General features: G+C 32.4%; 3 protein-coding genes across 8 annotated transcripts; all 3 read left to right on the top strand.

The window, feature by feature from the left end:
- The first annotated feature begins 619 nt into the window (after window positions 1-619).
- LOC124916544 (putative protease Do-like 14) lies at window positions 620-2,491 on the top strand. 5 transcript variants are annotated; one of them, XR_007096886.1, is made up of 8 exons: window positions 620-676; window positions 769-969; window positions 1,058-1,175; window positions 1,258-1,365; window positions 1,489-1,650; window positions 1,735-1,859; window positions 1,938-2,147; window positions 2,348-2,491. XR_007096886.1 is itself a non-coding variant. In XM_047457278.1 (7 exons), the coding sequence occupies exons 2-7, from the start codon at window positions 916-918 to the stop codon at window positions 1,977-1,979; spliced, it is 522 nt and encodes a 173-aa protein (XP_047313234.1). In that variant the 5' UTR covers window positions 620-676; window positions 769-915; the 3' UTR covers window positions 1,980-2,491. The 5 variants fall into 5 exon arrangements, 3 of the variants coding, with proteins under 3 accessions (XP_047313234.1, XP_047313232.1, XP_047313233.1); XR_007096887.1 differs by having other exon boundaries at window positions 2,210-2,491; XM_047457278.1 differs by having other exon boundaries at window positions 1,489-1,563; window positions 1,938-2,491.
- A 9,024-nt stretch (window positions 2,492-11,515) lies between these two features.
- LOC124913888 (serine/threonine-protein kinase SRK2I-like) lies at window positions 11,516-18,524 on the top strand. Of its 2 annotated transcripts, XM_047454322.1 has the most exons (10): window positions 11,785-11,923; window positions 14,630-14,744; window positions 16,180-16,254; window positions 16,344-16,445; window positions 16,528-16,581; window positions 16,671-16,763; window positions 17,133-17,225; window positions 17,623-17,727; window positions 17,834-17,932; window positions 18,013-18,524. In XM_047454322.1, the coding sequence occupies exons 2-10, from the start codon at window positions 14,679-14,681 to the stop codon at window positions 18,274-18,276; spliced, it is 951 nt and encodes a 316-aa protein (XP_047310278.1). In that variant the 5' UTR covers window positions 11,785-11,923; window positions 14,630-14,678; the 3' UTR covers window positions 18,277-18,524. The 2 variants fall into 2 exon arrangements, with proteins under 2 accessions (XP_047310277.1, XP_047310278.1); XM_047454321.1 differs by lacking the exon at window positions 14,630-14,744 and having other exon boundaries at window positions 11,516-11,923.
- A 332-nt stretch (window positions 18,525-18,856) lies between these two features.
- On the top strand, window positions 18,857-21,502 carry LOC124916215 (vicilin-like seed storage protein At2g18540). The gene is made up of 4 exons (XM_047456945.1): window positions 18,857-19,379; window positions 19,449-19,535; window positions 19,627-20,004; window positions 20,087-21,502. Exons 1-4 carry the CDS (start codon window positions 18,882-18,884, stop codon window positions 21,500-21,502), a joined length of 2,379 nt encoding a protein of 792 aa, XP_047312901.1. The 5' UTR covers window positions 18,857-18,881.
- The last annotated feature ends 334 nt before the right edge of the window (window positions 21,503-21,836 follow it).

The following is a 21,836-nucleotide window of genomic DNA, read 5'->3' as shown; positions in this document are numbered from 1 at the left end:
GGTCTATTATCTTCTAGGGTAAAATCTTGGTCTCAAAATTTTAAAAAATTATGCCCTTAAAAATGGCCTTTTAAGTTTACTGATTGTTGTTGTCTTTAACTATGTACTAATGCAACTTATGGTCTATTATCTTCATTCTTGTCTCTACTATATTGTTGTCAATTTTGTTTATTGCAAGTATTCTTTAAGTCCTCACCATTGGGTGTGGTTTATACTCAAAAGCGGGTTGAAATTGAACTGACATCTAACGATAATGATTTTGAAGCAATAAATAAGTGTATAGACCACAGACATGGCCCTCCTGGATTAATTCTGATTTCCTCAAAGCATTTCTTCTTTTGGTAATTGAGATTTTGTTGGTCAGGTTTCTTCCCCCATTCTGCAAGACTGCAAAAGAGTGGAGCTTACAAGACCTTCAAACATCCCCAGACAGTTTATATCCACCCAAGCTCTAGTATAGCCCAGATATGAAGTGTTCTTTAGTTAGTGCCCAGTTGTCTCAATTATGAATTCTCTAGACAATGGTATATGTCTTCTTTTGTTACCTACCCACCTGTTTTCTTTCTGTATCTGGAGTCTTATATCTAAACCTTCATCACTACATTGCTCTATTTTGTAGATTTTCTGATGGAGCAGCTTATCTAGTCAATTAGGTACCATTATCTATGTCAACCAGGTACCAATGTGCATATGATTATTTCTCTTAAACAACAACACATATTATATTTCTTGAACTTTAGCATGCAACAATCTGTATTATTCTTGCAGGGATAAGGAAAACATAATGGATCACTTGTAATATTGAACCTGACATACACCATCTCTCTATTGATAGAAGAAAGCTTCCTAATAGTTTTGTTGTGAGACTCTTCAAGAGATCCCCATTATTGCTACAGAAACTGTCTTCGTCTGTTGATGCGACAAGTGAAATTGGTGGGAAAAATGTTGAACTCGGAAGTTAATATTCTGGTAGGCTTCATCTTCTTCTTCTTTTCATAGATTGTTGCTTTTCGCTATTCCTCCTCATAAGTCTTTTGTTTCTTATTTGAACTCACAGAAGAGGTTTCCTACATCCAACAAAAGCTCTCTTCTTCGATCTCTCGTTTTGTCTGCTTCTATTGCTGCTGCTAAATCCGGTCTTTATTTTTATTCAAACATTGACACAGACCCAACAAGTAAATAGTTGTTAGTTGTTTCTAATCTTCACCTGTCTCACCATTCTACGATTTCGACTGTGACACTATTCTGCTCATTTAGGACCATCCTTATGGATTTCTGTTAATATCCCAAAGCATGATCATCCATCTTGGTGGCCATGGAGAACTTGGGGACCAATGTTTCTTCAGCCCTCTTTTAATTGCCTAGGTGGGTCTCTTCAATATGGTTATCATCTTTTACTAGCTTTTATTTATTTTTAAATTATTGTACTCATCTTGTGCCACCACCCATTTTCATCTTCAATATGTATACATGGTTCTGTAATGGCAGGAAATGTGCCATTGTTTTTCTCTAGGTCTGGAGGAGATATTCCACCACCCGCAGATACGAGCAAAGAAGCTAAAGGTTATAATGGGTGCTTCAGTAGAGATTCAATTGCCAATGTTGCTGCAATAACTGGTCCTACTGTAGTTAATTTGTCTGTCTCACAAGGTGTTTATAGTGAACCTGTAGAAAGAAGAAGTTGGCATTTCAGTTTTTGGTGTTTGATCTTTCAAAGGGTTTCTCATTTTACAGATTTACACAGAGTTACCTTGGGAAAGAGTGTTGGTTCTGGCACCATAATGGATTCTGATAGTACTATATTGACGTGCGCTCATTTGGTTGTGAGTCACCATGGCTTATCAACCAAAGTGGGGAAGGTCAGTCAGTTTTGTATGAGTCAGTGTAAAGATTATTAATTTTGTTTTGTATGAGCTGTAAGAGTAGTTTTTTTACAGGTTGATGTAACATTACAAGATGGTAGGACATTTGAAGGATAATTGATCAACGCGGACTTGCAATAATATTGCAATAGTGAAGATTGCCTCCAAAACCCTGCTTTCATCTGCAAAACTTGGCTCTTCAAGTAACCTTCGTCCTGGAGATTGGGTGCTTGCAATGGGGTGTCCTCTTTCCCTTCAGAATATTGTTACAGCTGGTATTATGAGGTATTCTTATTAATCTTAACCATTGTAGTTCACCATTTGGCTTGCTGGTACTCTTTTTGAAGATTTGTAAAAGCAACGACTTGGTTATTGGAGGAATGCGGAGGGAATACTCACATACTGATTGTCCTCACTTTGATGTCCATCAATTATATATGATTTGATTACAGTTTTAAAGAGTTAAGAAACATGTGTTTGAACAGGGTAATTCAGTTGGACCTCTTGTGAGCATTGATGGTGAGGTTGTAGGTGTGAACATTATGAAAATAAGGGCTGCTGATGGATTGAGCTTTTCTGTACATTGAGTTGTGACAATTATTTATTTATTTGATTATGATATTATTTTATGAGAAAATTTATGTTTTTTTTGTTATTATTTAAATGTTTAATAATGAAAAGAAAGTGATTTTTAAATGTTTTTAATGATTATTTAATTAAAAAAAATACAAATAAAAATAAAAATAAAAAATAAAAAATAAAAATGGTTAAAAATTAAATGGGTTTTTGGCGACGCTTAAATTCATGTTACCGACGCTTAAATAAGCGTTGCTATAACTTGCGCCGACCCTGCTTACGGCGACGCAAAAATAAGGGTCGGTAATATTTTTGGCGACGCTTTTAAGGGTTGGCAGAAGTCTTTTTAAGGGTCGCCAAAGGTCTTTTTTGTTGTAGTGCCTCCAGTTAACATTGCATCCACTTTAACCGTAAAAGATAAATAGTTTAGGGTTCGTAAGATATATGTTGTTTATTTTTTTGAAAAAGAGAAGGAATGGAAAGCTTACCACAGGTCGAGGAAAGAGTGAAATTGCCTTTAAAATTCATCCGCTCCAGTTCGAAATCCTCAACGTTGAAGCTGTCACTCAGCATCTGCAGATTGAAGTGTCTCGCCCGTCCAAAATCCTAAGTAAAAAAATAAATATGTGAGAAACGGAAAAGTAAAAAAGGAACATGTGTGAGAAAAAAAAGTTCACAAATATTTGTATTGTTTTTCTATTATTTATGTTTAATTCTCATTAATTTATCATTTATTAAATTTAACGTTTTTATCTTATTTATGTCTAATTTTTCATTTATTAAATTGAAAGTTTTTTATATTAAGATAAAATAATAATTATAAAAGAGAAATTAGTAAAATGAAATAAAAATGAATTAGTAATGCTAAATTAATAATTATGGTAATTATGATAAAAGAGAAACAGTTATAAAATGTTAAAAAAATACAATAAGCCTATGTGATCTGTGGTAAGAACGTGAATCTCACACTACATTTATTTTATAAAGCATCATTATATATATATAGAGATTTTCTAAAGAAAAAAAAAAGTTCATTACAACAATTGTGCCGTATTAATAGTTATATGAATTAGACTTTATTTTTTAAAACAATTCTATTAAATTATAATTTAAAATTTAAAATAACTAACATATATTATAAATTATTAAATATTTTATAATATATAAAAAAGAAATTAATTTAAATTATAAAATGTAAATATATAATAAAATTATTACCGGTAGAAAAATAGTTTAAGCGTACTAATATGTAAACAACCAAAACCAAAACCGTTAGAACTGGTTAGCCGATAAACCGATATAATTAAATCGGTAAGCTATTAGTTCATTTCAATTTTTTGTTTTTTTTTCTTCTTCACAAAACAGAAAAAAATACAAATATTATTAATTAATATTTTTTTAAGTTATAAAATTTTCAATTATTCAATAAAAAATTAACGTAATCAAATACAAATTAAGCTCTGAAATAAATTATTATGAAAATTAAATACTGTTAGAAATCTTGTCTTGAAATAAATTACAGAAATATATATAAAATGATGTACAAATAAATGAAACAAATAAAATATATGAAGAACGAAATCACCGATTGAGATGTTGATTCGAGGCATGTGTTAGACACATTTCCCTTAAAACAGTTTCATCGTCTCCTGTTTGTACTGGAGCTTAACGTAAATGGCTGTCTCCTAGGGTACAACGAATCCAGTAGTGATTCTGCACTAAAATCACTACTCGTCGAGTTTGAGCAGTGTACCTGAACTATCACCGGGTTTCAACGGAAAATATCAAGCGAAGAACTCGAAGAACACTCACAAAATAAGAAGAGGGCTTTTGGAATTCTAGAGTGAGAAAAATTAAGGATGAAGTGATGTGTATTTTTGTTCATTGGATGGTGTGAGATTGTTGAAATAATAAACAGTTATTAAATCATCAATTGATCCAATGGTTGACATTGCTTGCCTCTTCATTTGCCTTAATATTTCTTCTTAATGAAGGGTAATTTTTTTTCCAAAATTAATAAAGACATTTATTTTGCAATACTCATGTTACATGGTTTTTTAATCTGTTAATAATAATATTAAATTATCATAACAATTAATAATAATAACAAACTCATGTAAGTCACACTATAAATTAACTAGCATTTTGTTAATTGGTCATCAAGGCATTTTGATTAATTAATTTAAATTAATTAATTCAAACATTTGGATCAAATTTCACCATTTAATTCATGTTTGAATTTCATGTGAATTAATTTAATTTTATTACCCACGTTATAATTTCCATTCATTAATGAAATTTATATAATTAGTTTAAAAATTCCAACAATCCCCCACATTAATGAAAATTGAAAGATTAACCCGGTGAAAGGTTTAACAGTTGAAATCTACATAGGATAAGTAGGTGTAACCCTTTGAACTTTCTCTTATGAAAGTATATAACTTTACTAGCCGATTAGTAGACTCGATGTCATTGAACTATTCTGTCATTTGTGTAAACGATTACACAATTTCACATAGAATTCTTCCTGATACATGTCAAGCTCTCATAGTTGTGTCCGTTTTAGCCATGGAACACGCGTCTGGTTCTGTGAGAGGGTCTAGAATTGAGCCGTGCAATTCCTTCGAAACAGCCTCACTTCTCCCTCACATAGGTGATCTCTTTGCTCACAAAGAATTATTAAAAGCGATATGCTTATCCTCGTCAAAATATATATTGTTTCATTATAGGATTAATCCTCAACAATAACTTTCCAAGTTAGTATAATTAGGTTGTCCCATTGAACCTAGTTCTTGGGATCTCATGTCTGCATAGGTTGGATTTTCCTTCATACCAACTTATAGTAGACTAATGTCTCAAAAGACTTCAAATTATCTATCTATTCAATAATCTGATTAGTGGATCCACAATGTTATCTTTGACTTATATAGTCAAATTTGATAACTCCATTAGAGAGTATAATCTAATGACAGTATGTCTAAGACGTGTATGTCTAGACTTGTCACTGACTCTAAGCTTGTCCAATTTCTAATTACTATAATAATAATTAGAAATTTATGTTGGTACATTCTTAGTTAATCTTGGAACATCTTCTAATAAGAAGCATAGTCATTCGTACATGCTTATCATTTAATTTTTTATGAAAAAATATTGTTTACTTGACTAACTAGTAGACAAAATTTCTTTGAACTATTTTGCCTTCTTGTAAACGATTATATATTTTACATAAAAATATTTTATTTTTCGACATAAGTCAAAAATATAGATTATAACGTTTAATCTATCCATCATAAATTTCTTTAAAGATTTTCATACGTAGATTGCACTTCTAAGTGTAAACATATTCACTTTAAGACGTAAAGTCTTTCATTTAATAATATCAATATATCATTTGATAACAACATGATATTTCGTTTAATGCAATTCATATCCTATATGGATTCAATCATTTTTATCGTAATTTTCAACGATAAAAATATCATACAAAAGACACGTAATGAAATAATTTTCATTGTCCTCATGATATATATAATTGTCACATGTATTTTTTAATAAAAGTATGATAAAATTTTCATATCATTATTATAAAATTTGTTATAAGTCATATCAAAGACTTTATAAACTTTCTTTTTCATTTATTTTATAAAATCTTTTTGAAAACATTGGTTCTTTAAAGTTTTATGAAAATAATGTCAAAATATGACACGTTTCTTGATTTTAAAATCCTCAAATCTAAAATATCGATTTGAACACCAACTCAGCAAATATAAACAAAACATTTTCTTGTTATTTTATTTCTTTTTATAAAGTTGCTCAACTTTATCTTTTATAGAGAACATATTTCTCTAACAACAAATTATTTTTACATTTATCATAATATACATAATTATTTTTGTGTTATAATCAATAAAAATATCTGCCCCCACATTCGTGTTGGTATCCTTTTTAAATCACACACATTTGTATGATTTAAATTGATGATTTTTTAATCAAGAAATTGTCACATAATTTTTGTCTTGAAATAAATTACAGAAATATATATATATAATGATGTACAAATAAATGAAACAAATAAAATATATGAAGAACGAAATACCGATTGAGATGTTGATTCGAAGCATGTGTTAGACACATTTCCTTTAAAACAGTTCCATCGTCTCCCGTTTGTGTTGGAGCTTAACGTAGATGGTTGTCTCCCATGGTACAACGAATCCAGTAGTGATTCTGCACTGAAATCACTATTCGTCGAGTTTGATCAGTGTACCTAAACTATCACCGGGTTTCAACAGAAAATATCGAGCGAAGAACTCGAAGAATACTCACAAAATAATAAGAGGGCTTTTGGAATTCTAGAGTGAGAAAAATTAAGGATGAAGTGATGTGTATTTTTTTCCATTGGATGGTGTGAGATAGAATGGCTATTTAGATTGTTGAAATAATAAACGGTTAATTAAATCATCAATTGATCCAACTGTTGACATTTGTTTGCCTCTTCATTTGCCTTAATATTTCTTCTTAATGAAGGGTAATTGTTTGTCAAAATTAATGAAGACATTTATTTTGCAATACTCACGTTACATGGTTTTTTAATCTGTTAATAATAATATTAAATTATCATAACAATTAATAATAATAACAAACTCATATAAGTCACGCTATAAATTAACAACATTTTGTTAATTGGTCATCAATGCATTTTGATTAATTAATTCAAACATTTGGATCAAATTTCACCTTTAATTCACGTTTGAAATTCATATGAATTGATTTAATTTTATTACCCACATTCTAATTTCCATTCATTAATGGAATTTATAGAATTAATTTAAAAATTCCAACAAATACAACATTAGTGAATATGAAAAACAGAACCACAATCTAACAAATCTAAAATAAAAAACATCCAAATAAAAAAGGATTTTTTATATAGAAAAGATTAATTTCATATATATATATTAATTAAGTTACTAAAGATATAGATGTTCAAAGTTAACAAGTCCAATCTTAGGCTTAATGGACAGTTTGTATATTTTTTTTTTTTAAAATACTGTCTATCAAATAAATCTTCATCTGAAATTATAGCACAAGTAGACTTAAAAGGAAACCGTCTATCTAATGAATTATCGCCTCATTTGGTCATATTTAAACTTCAAAAAACCATTTTTCAAATGAACATTTCTTTAAATTGTCAAATAAATAGAATTAAGGAAACAGTCTATTAAATGAATTTGTCTCATTTTATTGTATTTATACTAAAGAAACCATTTACCAAATAAATCTTCAAATGAATTTGTTGGATAAGTACTAGACTTAAGGAAACAGTCTACCAAATGAATTTCTGTGCCTCGTTTTATCTTATTTAAACTTGAGGAAACAATTTATCAAATGAATCTTCACCTTAGTTTGTCTCATAAGTATACTTAAGGAAACGGTATACCAAATGAATCTCTGCTTCATTTTGTCGTATTTAAACATGAGGAAACCATTTATTTCACCTTAATTTGACGTATACGTAGACTTGAGAAAACGGTCTACCAAGTGAATATCCGCCTCATTTTGTCGTATTTAACTTGAGGAAACCTTTACCAAATGAAACCTCACCTAAATTTGTCGCATACGTAAACTTTAGGAAACATACTACCAAATGAATATCCGCCTCATTTGGTCATATTTGAAGATTTAAAGAAACGGTTTAAAAAATGAATTAATATTTGTCTCATTTTGTCTTATTCGAAGATTTAAGAAAAATGTTTAACAAATGAATTAATATTTGCTTCATTTTGTCGTATTCGGAAGATTTAATAAAACATGTTTAACAAATGAATTAATCTCCCCTCATTTTGTTGTATTCAAATATTTTTAAAAACAATTTAGAATGAATCTCATTGATGGACCAATTTCTTTCTATTAAAATAAATTCATTATAAATCCAAAATGTTCATATATATTGAGTTTGAAATTCGGATATACAATTATATTTAATAACTTCAAAAAAAAAGTAATAATATATTGATAAGATTGTCCATATTTGATTAAGTAGTAATAATTAAATTATGAAAATATCACATTTTATTTATTTTTATAGACTATAAATACAATGTCGATCTCTTTTTCCTTGTCTCCTCTTAGCTTGGTTCTCGTTCTTTCTAGCTACTCACACTGATCATATACAGCAATGTTAGTGTTGATTCTTCTTCATATACACCAATTTCTGTTAGTCTTTTTCATGAATTATTTGCTCTTTCTTTTAGAATCAATTAATCTAATCAAACACGAGATAATCATAGTCAACAAGGAAATCGACGCTGACGCTACGACGTTCTTGCCTCTCATATGCCCAATCAGGTCGCCGCCCTTTCCGACGCCTAAGAGCTAAGATCATAATTACAAATGTTGTAAAAATAAGTAAATTTTATTTTGTGAAATTATCAATTTTTGACGCACTTACTATATATATTAAAAAAAAAAACCTGTTTTTAATGAAAATTAAACTTATGAATCAAGTTATAAAAATAAATGATCAAAGTTGAATTGAAATACAAATATAAAAATAGGAACAAACATTAAAAACGTAAAACATATGAAATGAATACTAATACATAAGGTATATAATGATTACTACAAGTTCTTAAGTAGAATTGACAATTAATACTTAGGCAATTATATAATCTTTTCAAAAGTTATATAAATGGTTAATTATTATAACTGACAAGTATTTTGTAATAAATATTTTCAAAAAATATATAAGAATATTAAGTTGATGATATCTATTTTGTTTAACTTTTATTTAGTTTTATCAAAGTTATTATAAATACTGTTTATTGGGATAAATAACAAATTTATGACTTTTGTTAGAAAGTTTTGTCAAGATTAGGACTCTCATAAATTTTTGTCGTTTGAAAACTCTCGTTACAATATTTGGTTATATTTAAAATAACACCGTTAATTTATTTAACAAAAATGGTTGTCATGTCATTTTATTCTTTGATTTCTTTCATGCAGTTGAGGCAAGCAGTAGGAGATGGGGTCAAAGATATATAATGATTTATTCCAAAATGAGAAGGATTAGAATGATGATGCAATGAGTTAGAAGACTTCAATTTCGATTTACCCGACTTTGAGATTCCTAAACATACGTTTGATTGTGGAGGAGGCGTGCCAATACAATTATACAAAGAAGGTTGAATCGAACATCCGTTAATTTTTTAGACAATCAACATTTCTTAATTGGACAGGCATATTGGAATCTTGCACCATGATGAGTTTTCACTCAAAAATCATAAGAGGGTCCAAGTTCTCAAGCAAGCCTGGAAGTCTATGTGGTTCTCACTTGGTGAGATCATCTTTTTGGATTTGTATGTGTTCATATTTGATATCTCAAAAGTTATAACTATAGAAAGATCGTTAATTTGTTTTTATGTATTCGGAATGTTCTTCTAGCTAGCTTTGTAGAAATAGAGGAACGTACGGAATTAGCTACACGGGTCTCCACATGGAAACAAAACAAATCAAAATTTGGAAGAATATGTATGTTTTTAGATGAAATCTCCAACTTTGTAGAAAGGAAGAAGATTATTATAATAATACCGATACATTGATGATAGAATTTCATCAAATCCATTACTTTCTTCCCCTCATTATTGGAGAAGGTCTAGAGTTGTATGGAAGAGGAAGAAATGTAGAAATAGAGAAGATGTCAAGTCAGCCCCGGCCCGACAAGCCCTCGGGTTAGGGGAGCCCATTTATTAAAAATAGTAAGGTTTTAATTAACTGTATTGCAATTTTAAACATAAGATATTATAGTTTAGTGGTTCTAGATAAAAACTTAAAATATTTGTTTGGGGTATAGGTTTAAACCCACCAAAAATCCTTTTTTTATTAAATTTTTTAACTCGACCTAGGGCAACACAAAATATAGAGAATTTTTCTAACGGAGCCGGGGCAGCCCAAAGCTCGGGGCCGGCTCTGAAGGCAGCTCTGTTCAAAATATTGTAAGAATAATTCTTCAAACGACCAAAATTTAGAAAAGTCCTAAACTTAATAAAATTCTCCAACCAAAGTTTTAAATTTATCATTTATAAGATTATTTCTATATAATCTTCTAAGTAACATATGAAACTGTGAATGACCTTAGCATAAAAGATATGAGTTTTACTCTTAAATTCAATTACATTTATTATTATTATTATGAGCATGTAACTCAATACCATAACTGGTCATAGCTAAATCTTACTTGTAATAAACTATACATAGGTTAACTTATTTTGGTATTTTTTTTTTCTTCCACTCTTAGAAACCGGCTAATCATTTTCATACATGGTTTCACTGCTATGTCTTCCCACACCTCTTTACATGCCTCTTTTCCCATTTTTTAAAAAATCGATGTTGAATCAATCCTTAATTACCAATGCACAAGTATTGATCTTGATCTCTTGAATCCCAGATTTAAGTAAATATTCGTTGTAGGTTTCACTAAACTCATTGACGTCCTTGAAATAAATTTTCATTTCAAGTACCACCAATTGCTCCCCAAATGCCACGAGTAATATATAAAAATAAAAAATAAAAATAAAAATAAAAGTCCACCCAAACCATAATATATTTCCGCACATGTACACCTACTATAGCTAAAATATCTTTACTATTACAAAAATATAGAAATATCTTGTTAAATATATTAGTATTTTATTTTAATATTTTATGTGCAAGGACAACCACCACTAAGATTCATTCATATATTGGCCCCAAGTCTTAATCACCACGTCATTGACCTAAATTATCCAAAATCAAAAGGATATTTATGTCATTTCCCTTTCTTTAACAAATTAAAATAAGCGAGTTTGGTAAAAAATAATCAAAAAATTAAAAGCGACTGCCAAGACGATGTCGTTTTACGCTCCTTTTAAGAATGAAAAAGACTAACTAAAACGACACCGTTTCCATCGCCACCTCCTCTCCACGCCCAATCTCTTAGTTTGCTTTGGACACAGATATTATTATTAAAATCCGTCGCCGACCAGAAAAATCTCCCCCTCACAATCTCTCTCTCTACAACTTCTATAGGTTTTACAGAGAGTAGAAATCCAAACCGACCTCCAGAAGTATATATATACATATATATATATGTATATATGTATGTATATTCGTAAAGCAGTTGAAGAAAACAAAAGCTTATGCGAGTCTGAGGGAGTAATCGCCGGGATTTCGCGTTGATTTGACTCCGATCGGCAGTTTTGAACAGGACGAAGTTATAATAAAGACGGCGTGGTAAATGTGATTTGGCTGCTCCTGAGGGGAGTTGGAGAGAAATGGATCTATCAACGATCGCAGGTAGCCCAGTCATGGACATGCCGATCATGCACGACAGTGATCGGTACGATTTTGTCCGAGATATCGGTTCTGGAAACTTCGGTGTCGCTAGGTTAATGAGGGATAAACAAACGAAAGAGCTGGTGGCTGTTAAATACATCGAGCGAGGCGATAAGGTCAGTCAGATGAGCTTATTATTTTTCTTATTTATTAAACTTAGTCATTCTTGAAGTGGTTTGATACTTGATTTGTGTGCTTTCATTTTGCTAAATTTGGGGGAAACCGTGGTAGCTTTTGCTGACACGTATGTATATATGAATGGCGGAAATGTTGGTGAATAATAGGAAAGTTTGTGGTTGTGACTTAGTAAACCATATTTCATGGAGTTTATTTTCTCTTCCTTTAGTTTTTGGAACTTTATAGTTCATATTCCTGTGACGAATTTCTGGAAATCAAGAACTATTTCAATTTAATCAGATGTTCAGGTTCCATTGAGAAAATAAAGGATAGATCATCATAACCTATGCTTGATTGTTAAATCAATGGGTAGAGACGAATCTAAGCGATGTCATTGCCTCTTTTTGGGTGCTATTTCCCCAATTTTAACCAACTGAAATAGCTTCATTGGAGATATTTGCTTCGCCATTAAGTATCACATATTCTTTCACTGCAGCAACTTTTAATCAGATCCTTTCCTCCTCTGTTAAGCTACTTCTTTTCAAGAGAGATACAGGGGGAAGAGATGTCATTGCCTATTTTGTTTTTAACAATATAGAAGACAAACAGAGAGAGGACAAATGTCTTAACATTTGTAGTCTTATATTGTTAGGTATCTGTTTGAGGTTTGTTTGGTTATATTACTTGTTAGTTTTCCGTCGTAGCTTGTAGATTTCTAGGAAGTGGTATAAAAACAGAATTACTCCACACCTATATGCATAGGTTTAGATAAATCACACTGGTATATCAGTTCATTAGCAGAAGCTCAACAACTATAAAAATTGAACTTCACAATGAAATTCTTATTCATGGAGACTTGTAGAAGATTTTTATGGAGCTGGAACCCCACTATCAATTGATGCTGAAGAATTGAACAGAAGAAAAATGAATTCTGGTAAGGTGATTAGGTGATTTGCTGCAACACAATATAAGGTCTAACTTCTAAGTGGCGGTTCGAGAAAAGATGCTCAAGAACACTCCATAGAAAAAACATGAGATATCTGTCACGCCCCAAACCAAGAATTCTATCTTGGGCGTGCAGTCGCCACATGTTATACTTATATGCTCGCTAATAACATGCTAGGCCGAAAGCAATATCAATTACATTATATTCATAACTACAAATTACAACAGTGAGATATTTAGACATCGTTCTCAAAATACGCTAATGATATTATATTGCTTCTAGACTGTTACATCTTACAAAGCATCACATTCTGTCCTTAAGACACTTTTTCTTCTTTCAGCAAAATACAAAATACAGTGTGTAGGAAAATAACAATCTTATATAAGTACTTATATATATGCTTCAGTCTTCTTGAACCTTCTAGACTACTCTTGATCTCTATCTGAAAAAAGTCATCCAACTAGAATGAGCTAAACGCGCTCAGTAAGAAATCACAATCTTTTTAATAGTTAAACCAAATTGTATATAATATGATTCAGAGAACAAGGCATGCATCATATAAGGTATTTGCATTTGATTAGGAATCCTCTTATCTTTATTCCCAATGTCTACAGATACTCCAAACATTCATATTTCATATAAGTCATCATCAAATATCTTTAATGTCTTCAACTACCTCAAAACATTCATATTTCCTATATATATATATATATATCTTCATTATTCCTTTCAAACCATTATAAACTTCATAATTTTGTCAGTCATTCCATTCATTTTCACATTCCTATCTTCTAACCATATCTATCATTTCTTCATCACGACGCCTCTCCTAAAACCATACCTCATCATTAGGCATAGTTTTAGCAATACTTCATGCATTCTTAATCCACTTTAACAACTTATCATATATCTCAAAAACAAATTGTATGACATCATATAATATCGCTTATTTAAGACTAAGAAAAAGAATGAGATTTTCATACCTGATTTGTGCTATTCTTTGCCCTAACTCAAGTCAAGCCCTTTCTTTTCCTTCTTTCCCTCTCTCTCTTAACTTCCTTCTAACCTTTCTTTACTCCAGGAAAATATTTTATATAGCCAACAAAATATCATGCCAAATGTCACACATGCCTAAACCCATTAAAATTAAATAAATTGGCAACACTCTTTTGAAAGAATATATATATATATATATATATATATATATATATATATATATATATATATATATATATATATTTATCTGATTGTTACAATATCCTAGCAGCTTTGTTTAAGAAAAACGAATGACACTCGGCTTTAATAACTTTTTGGAGAGCTCTTATCAATCCTGCAGTAAAGTTTGCTGTTAACCCAATATCTTATTGAAGGTGTTATTTTTATATGATAGGAAAAGATGCTGTTTAAATAAACTATGACAATATTAGGGTCATAAGTAAATGTTACACTGAATCATAGAACAAACCTTGCATTAACTATAAAATGCAAAAGGTTTTAAAAAAAATTGTCTTCCATTATTTGAATAAGTTTATCCAAAATATTAATACTAGTAACAGTAATAGTAGTTATAAACCAAGAATGGCAACTACAATGAAATATTTATAAGTTTAGAAACACATTGGCTTTATTTGGATGTTGTTGTAAAAACAGTTTCTCGATTAAAAAGCTAATTATGGTTTACAAGTTGTTTTGAAATTGAATTATACATTAAAGTACAAAATTATTCTTCTAAAGTTTTTATTATTATTTTTGATTGAAGAAATTAAATGTGATGCTGCTTGTGAAAGAAAATCATCTGTGAGCTCCAAATGGATTTAGTAGCAGCTTCTGAAAAAAGAATTCCTTATACTTCAAACTCAACATCAGTAATACAAGTATGTAATTTTATCTTCCTCCAAATCTCAAGCCATTTATCTCCCTTTAACTTATATGAGATATTCAAATTTTCGATCTATATACATGCCAAATTGGGACCTCAATTTTAGCGATATGTCAGGTTCACCCTTCAAATCTTTAAAATTTTGTCTCTGATGCATTTTTTCTTATGGAAACGTGAAAAGAGTCTATCCTTCTATACATTTTCTTCAGTGTAGATGACTATTCTTAGATCTGTATATTTATCTCGTTTTTTAATATTTGTACTAGCTGGATGCTAATTTAACATTTCCTCTTAAAAGAAAGAAAATTCAACACCCACTCGAGGTAGCTTAAGTGGTAAGAGTCTTGAATTAAGAGGTTGATGTGTCATCTTCGATTCCTACTAAAATCACCTTGATTGAAGCGGGAGTCATGATGTGAAATAATTTGGTAGACTCCTCCAGGGAAAAATCCCCGGTCTCACAAAAAATAAGGAAAGAAGAAAATAATGGCAGATTAACGATTTTGTCCAAAAAGTCACAAATTAACAACTTTTCCAAGTTGAAGGGTGGATGCGAGATATCATGCACGTTGATGCACAGATTTGGTATGTAGACGGGTTAATTTTTATATCTCGGGCAAGTTAAAGGGCGATAAAGGTTTTTTCGTAATAATAATAACAATATCAATAACAAAAATAACAACAAACATAGTAGAAATAACAATAATTATCTTTGGATAGAGGCTTGTTTGTATTAAAGTTTCTTTTCCTCTACAATTCATTTATCTACAAGTTTTAACTTTAAATATATCAATAATAAAAGTACTAAAACAAGTTGTGATTCAAAAATTTTATGTTAGTATTATTAGAAGTTGCCTTCACGACAAATCTATCACAAAACTTTATGTCCAATTTGGTATTCAGCCTATAAATTAGCAACTCCATGCAGCAACAGGTTATGATGAGATACATGTGTGTTATACCTACGTTATAAGAGCTATTGGTGGTATCCCATATAGTTCATGGTCTTGGGACCTCTAGGTAGATGGAAACTAATGTGAGATCCCATCAATCATTGATGCATTCATGGCTGAGGTGGATGATATTTGGTTCAGATGTGCATGTTAGTTGAGTGAACTAGGAGGTCTCACCAAGATTAATTGATTTATCAGTAAACCCCTCATAGGAGATCATCCTTGTGCAAGTATGATAAGGTTTTCTGTTATCAACCATTGGCTAAAGGTCACATTCCAGTAGTTACCTTGTATACACAAGTAGGTACCTATAAGACGGGATAATTGGGACCCTTTGATGCCAATTAGAGGAATACCGAACATAGAAAGATTAGAAGATTGTTTAAATGGAAAAGTTGCTTTCTTTTTGAATGCCTTTAAATGGAGACCTTGAAGTACATATTAGTTTTGTCTTCTGAACTGTTTTCATTGTTGCAGATAGATGAAAATGTCCAGAGGGAGATCATAAATCATAGATCTTTGAGGCATCCAAACATTGTGAGGTTTAAAGAGGTTTGATCTATCTTTCTTATCTTTCTCTGTCTATGTTCCTTGATACTATAACTGGAGCATTCAGTAATTTGCTACTGCTTTTACTCTAGGTCATATTGACGCCAACACATCTGGCCATTGTAATGGAGTATGCAGCAGGAGGAGAGCTTTTTGAACGAATTTGTAATGCAGGGAGATTCAGTGAGGATGAGGTTCCATCATATTTAATATCTTGGTACAGTTTTTAATTTCTCCTCTCTGTTTGCTAGTTGTTCACGCAGACTTCTGTCACAGGCTCGCTTCTTCTTTCAGCAGCTGATATCTGGTGTCAGCTACTGTCATGCAATGGTACTTAGTTCTAATTCACTGTTGTGTTCCTTGCATTTTATGCTCAATTTAATGTGATTGATTTTTGTTGCTTTTGTTTCCTGATGAAGAAAGTATGTCATCGAGATTTAAAGTTGGAAAACACATTGTTGGATGGAAATCCTACTCCTCGTTTGAAGATATGTGACTTTGGATACTCCAAGGTATTATTGCCAGTTCATATTCTCCTTTCCCCGTCTTTTTATTGCTTTTTGATGCATTTTCAGTTCTTTGAGCATATGACTATGATGAAGACTTAATTAATTTGTAATTGCTATATATGAAGGACTTGAATGAGAAAGTGTTTTTATGTTTGTTAAAGTCATAAAAAATGCAAGCTTCCAGTTGTATACTTTGACTTTATGGTGGTGTTAGAGACTTGTTATCATGTCTATGAACTTTTCAATTGCATAATTTTTCATTGAGTGTTATGACATTTAAATATGCTTTCTTGTTCAATTGGCCTATATTAATTTAATTCTTATTGTTTTAGTTGAGATTAAGTATTAACATAATATTGTTAATGTTCTCAGTCTTCTTTATTGCATTCACAACCAAAGTCAACTGTGGGGACACCAGCATATATTGCTCCAGAAGTGTTACTTAGGCAAGAATATGATGGTGAGGTAAGGCCTAGTGTTTAATTGGAGTCGCATTGCTATGAGAGTGCTTTTTATTTTTCTTATGTTCCTGAACTTTATAGTATTGAATCAGCTGATTCTCGCCCAGAGTGATTCTTTTTGGACAAATTACTAGCTGCTTACTTTGATATTTTGCGATAGTTGGTCACATACATCATAATTTAATTTGTACACATTATTTCAGAATTCAATTGATTGAAATCTGAAGAGAACTTCCTTGACTTTCTCTTAATAACTTGTCTGGGAGAGTAGGAAATAAAATCTGGAGATCTAGTTGTGTAGTGTGTGCAGTACCAGGCAGCAGTACATGAATAATAGCTGATAAAGGGATAGTAGCTATTGAAATGAAAAACTGAGTTTCATTAAATCATTGCAATATCAGATTGCAGACGTTTGGTCATGTGGGGTGACATTGTATGTCATGCTGGTTGGGGCATATCCATTTGAGGACCCTGATCTGCCAAAGGATTTCCGCAAGACAATACAAGTATTTTTTTTCTTCAACTTGGAACTGATATTCCTTTCTGTTGGTTATAACATATTTGTCTGATCTTCTACTAAAATAAAAAAATATATATATTTTTTCCCTTTAGAGAATTCTGCATGTCCAATATGCAGTGCCTGATAACATTCAAATCTCGCCTATGTGTTGCCACCTGATATCAAGGATCTTTGTGGCAGATCCTAAACAGGTATGTAACTTAAACTTAGCTCAACAACTTATAGTAATGGGTATAAGTAACCGGTTGGTATACTTGTTTTGTTTTGGCAGAGGATAAGTATTGCGGAGATTAAGAATCATGAGTGGTTCCTGATGAACCTCCCGGCTGACCTTATGGATGAGAATATGACGAGCAGGGAATATCAAGAGCCTGATCAACCAATGCAGAGCCCGGAGACTATAATGCAAATAATAACTGAAGCTACGGTTCCACCGCCCGGGCTTTATAACTTGGACACGGATGAGGACATGGACGACATGGACTCAGATCCCGAGCTTGACATCGACAGTAGTGGGGAGGTCATCTACGCATGATCATCACAAGTTACAATTTTTATGCCATCATGCATCAAGAGAATGGTATGAATCATCATCTTCTACAGCAGGAAAATATGAAGAGCATTTGAATTTGATTTATGCTTCTTTTTAATTTGCCACTGCGCGCCTCTGTTGTTGTTTGGCTGTTCTCATCTTTTCCTTTTAAATATATTATTGAATTTCCACGTTACATGACAACAAAAATCGGGTGTGTAATGATTATACAGTGTTGTTCTTTATTGTCATGATTGGGACTTTTGATTGTTATTGTATCAAAATTATGAACTTTTCTTACATAATATTAAAGCCCAAAAGAAAAGAGGTAGTCAAATAACATTTGACATTGTAAAAAAATAGAATCAATAATAAGCCCAAAATTTAAGGTCTGAAACAAACAAACAAACCAGCTTTTTCTTTGTCGTTATTTGCATGCATGCATGCATTAGTCACTCATCTCATCTGCCACGTTTTAGTTCATCATGCAACGTGTCCTCTCTCTGTTTTCCCAGTTTGATTATTTAACCAATTTCATTCTCATCACTTCACTCTCAGACCATATATGGCAGTCTATCTAGTCTAGATTTCTGCTTCTAAATCAGATTATGATAACAATGTTCTTCAAGAAACCCCTCTTCTCTCTAACATGCTTCATCATCGTCTTCTTCCTGGCATGTGTTTCCATCACCTCTGCCATTCACCGTTATGAAGCTGTTGCTGGCTATGGAGGGTCGTCGACGGTGGTGAAGAAAGACGAAAGGCAGATTCTTGTGTCGACGGAGTTCGGGCAGATCTCGGCCGTCAATGTTAGCGACGGCATCGGAGGACAGTATCATCTACAGTTCATCACCTTGGAACCCAACGCCCTGTTTCTTCCCGTTATCCTCCATGCCGACATGGTTTTCTATGTTCACACCGGAAGTGGGTCGTTAAGTTGGTTGGAGGTGGAGGCAGATAATACCAATAATCTCGATTTAGAAAGGGGTGATGTTTATGGATTGCCGGCAGGTTCCATTTTCTATTTACAGAGCAGCTTAGAACCAGAGAGACAAAAACTCAGAATCTACGCCATGTTTGTCAACTCAAACGAAGCCGCCTTTCAAGTAATTAAACTATATTTAATTTTTCTCATCATCTGATTAGATATTCTGATCTGATATTTTTAATTGCAGGAACCAGTATTACCCATGGGAACCTATTCAAGCATCCGGGATCTTTTGCTAGGGTTTGACAAAAAGGTCCTACAAAGTGCTTTTCAGGTAGAAGAATATTAATTAGTGAATTCTTTCTTTGTTTTGGACATTTGGAATTGGAACCCACATGGGTTTTTTTATTGGGTATTGTTAATAGGTTTCTGCGGAAGCGATAGAAGAGTTGATGAGCAGTGAAAGACAACCGCCAATTGTTCATTCGGTAGTATCAAAGAGAGAAGAAGAAAAAGAAGAGAAGAAAAAGAAGAAGAAAAAGGGGGGGAAGCAATTAATAGAATCTCGATTCATGGAAGCTGTAATGGGTAGTAGGAGTTACAGAATGTTGTTCAATTTCAATGAGGAAACCATGAACAAGAAGGGGAAGGGAAAGAAGAAGAAGAAGACGAGCACATTTAACTTCATGAATGCAGACCCTGATTTTCAGAATTGCAATGGTTGGAGCCTTGCTGTCACAAGCAATAACTTGCAAGCACTTAGGACTCCTGATGTAGGCCTTTTCATGGTCAACTTAACTCGGGTATGTATGTATGTATGCGTATGTTGTTCTTCTTCATCATTTTTAAATATTTTATACTGATCACTAGCTAATGATTGATTAGGGTGCGATGATGGGGCCGCATTGGAACCCCATGGCTATGGAGTTGGGAATAGTTACACATGGACAGGGAATGGTTTTAACTGTTTCCTCTTCTCATGGAGAAATAAAAAGTGAGAGGGTGAAAGTAGAAGAAGGAGATATTTTTGTTGTTCCTAGGTTTCAAATGATGGCACAGTTAGCTTTCAACAATGATTCGTTTGTGTTTATGGGATTTAGCACAACATCGAGGATAAATCATCCTCAGTATGTGGCAGGGAAGGCTTCAGTGTTACAGGTGTTAGATAGAAAGGTGTTGGCTATGTCTTTCAATGTGACAAATTCTACTATGGACCAAATCTTGAACCCTGCTGTTGAATCAATTATTCTGGAGTGCGGTTCTTGTGCTGAAGAAGAAGAGAGGATAATGAATGAGGAGATTCGGAAAGAAGAAGATAGGAAAAGGGAAGAGGAAGAAGCTAAGAAAAGAGAAGAAGAAGAAGCTGCTGCTGCTAGAAAGAGGGAAGAGGAAGAAGCAGCGGCTAGGAAAAAGGAAGAGGAGGAAGAAGCAGCTAGGAAAAAGGAAGAGGAAGAAGAGCTGAGAAAAAGAGAAGAGGAGGAGGCTAGAAAAAGAAAGGAGGAGGAAGAAGAAGAAGCTAGGAAAAAGGAAGAGGAAGAAGAGATGAGAAAAAGAGAAGAGGAGGAGGCTAGAAAAAGAGAAGAGGAGGAGGAGGCTAGAAAAAGAAAGGAAGAGGAAGAAGAAGAAGCTAGGAAGAGGGAAGAGGGAGAAGCTAAGAAAAGGGAAGAAGAGGAAGCTAAGAAAAGAGAAGAAGAAGAGATGAGAAAAAGAGAAGAGGAAGAGGAAGAGGAGGCTAGAAAAAGAAAGGAAGAGGAAGAAGCTGCAAGAAGAAGAGAAGAGGAGGAGGAAGAGGCCAAATGGGAAGAAGAGGAAGCTAGGAAGAGAGAAAAAGAGCAAGAAGAAGCTCAAAGAAGAAAAGAAGAGGAAGAGGTTAAGAAAAGAGAGGAGGAAGCTATAAGAAGAAAAGAAGAAGAGGAGGAAGAGGCCAAACGGGAAGAAGAGGAAGCTAGGAAGAGGGAAAAAGAACAAGAAGAAGCTCAAAGAAGAAAAGAAGAAGAAGAAGAGGCTAAGAAAAGAGAGGAGGAGGAGGAAGAGGCCAAACGGGAAGAAGAGGAAGTTAGGAAGAGGGAAAAAGAGCAAGAAGAAGCTCAAAGAAGAAAAGAAGAAGAAGAAGAGGAAGCTAGGCAGAGTGAAAAAGAGCAAGAAGAAGAAGCTCAAAGAGTAAGAGAGGAAGCTATAAGAAGAATAGAAGAGGAAAAAGCCAAACGTGAAGAAGAGGAAGAGGTTAGGAAAAGAGAGGAGAAGCAACAAGAAGAAGAAGAAGAATGGAAAGGGGAAGGAGAAGGAGAGGAGACAGCATGAAGATGGAGAGGAGACATTATGTGTATCTTTTTCTATATATCTAATGATCTAGAATGTAAATTTTTGTTTTTGTTTGGTTTTGGATGTAATAAATAACTTCACATCATCCATTTTATTTCTGTTTTCCATGTACCTTCCTTCCTCTTATGTTATATTTAAGTTTGTTTTTTTTTTTTGAAATATCTCTTTTCCCTTCTTGGGTTTTTTATGTTAAATTTTTTAAATATTAATATTTATTTGGAGGTTCTTCATGAAAATTTAGACATATATATTTGTTTGAATAAAAATTATTTTAAAAGTTGTGAAACTTTAATCTTTGAATACCTATCTTTTC

This window comes from Impatiens glandulifera, chromosome 9 (genome assembly GCF_907164915.1).
Source record: "Impatiens glandulifera chromosome 9, dImpGla2.1, whole genome shotgun sequence".
NCBI lineage: Eukaryota > Viridiplantae > Streptophyta > Magnoliopsida > Ericales > Balsaminaceae > Impatiens > Impatiens glandulifera.
The sequence above is the reverse complement of the archived record's forward strand: the minus strand, read 5'-3'. Positions and strand labels throughout refer to the sequence as shown.

What these genes read in the sequence shown, in the direction of transcription:
- LOC124916544 (XM_047457276.1), top strand. Translation starts at nt 916, where the DNA reads ATGCGACAAGTGAAATTGGTGGGAAAAATGTTGAACTCGGAAGTTAAT. An exon ending in TAATTTGTCTGTCTCACAAG is followed by an intron (nt 1,651 to 1,734) that starts GTGTTTATAGTG and finishes CTCATTTTACAG; the next exon opens with ATTTACACAGAGTTACCTTG. An exon ending in TATCAACCAAAGTGGGGAAG is followed by an intron (nt 1,860 to 1,937) that starts GTCAGTCAGTTT and finishes GTTTTTTTACAG; the next exon opens with GTTGATGTAACATTACAAGA.
- LOC124916215 (XM_047456945.1), top strand. Translation starts at nt 18,882, where the DNA reads ATGATAACAATGTTCTTCAAGAAACCCCTCTTCTCTCTAACATGCTTC. An exon ending in CAAACGAAGCCGCCTTTCAA is followed by an intron (nt 19,380 to 19,448) that starts GTAATTAAACTA and finishes TTTTAATTGCAG; the next exon opens with GAACCAGTATTACCCATGGG. An exon ending in TCATGGTCAACTTAACTCGG is followed by an intron (nt 20,005 to 20,086) that starts GTATGTATGTAT and finishes ATGATTGATTAG; the next exon opens with GGTGCGATGATGGGGCCGCA.
- LOC124913888 (XM_047454321.1), top strand. Translation starts at nt 11,747, where the DNA reads ATGGATCTATCAACGATCGCAGGTAGCCCAGTCATGGACATGCCGATC. An exon ending in TCAGCTACTGTCATGCAATG is followed by an intron (nt 16,582 to 16,670) that starts GTACTTAGTTCT and finishes TTCCTGATGAAG; the next exon opens with AAAGTATGTCATCGAGATTT. An exon ending in TTGTGGCAGATCCTAAACAG is followed by an intron (nt 17,933 to 18,012) that starts GTATGTAACTTA and finishes TTGTTTTGGCAG; the next exon opens with AGGATAAGTATTGCGGAGAT.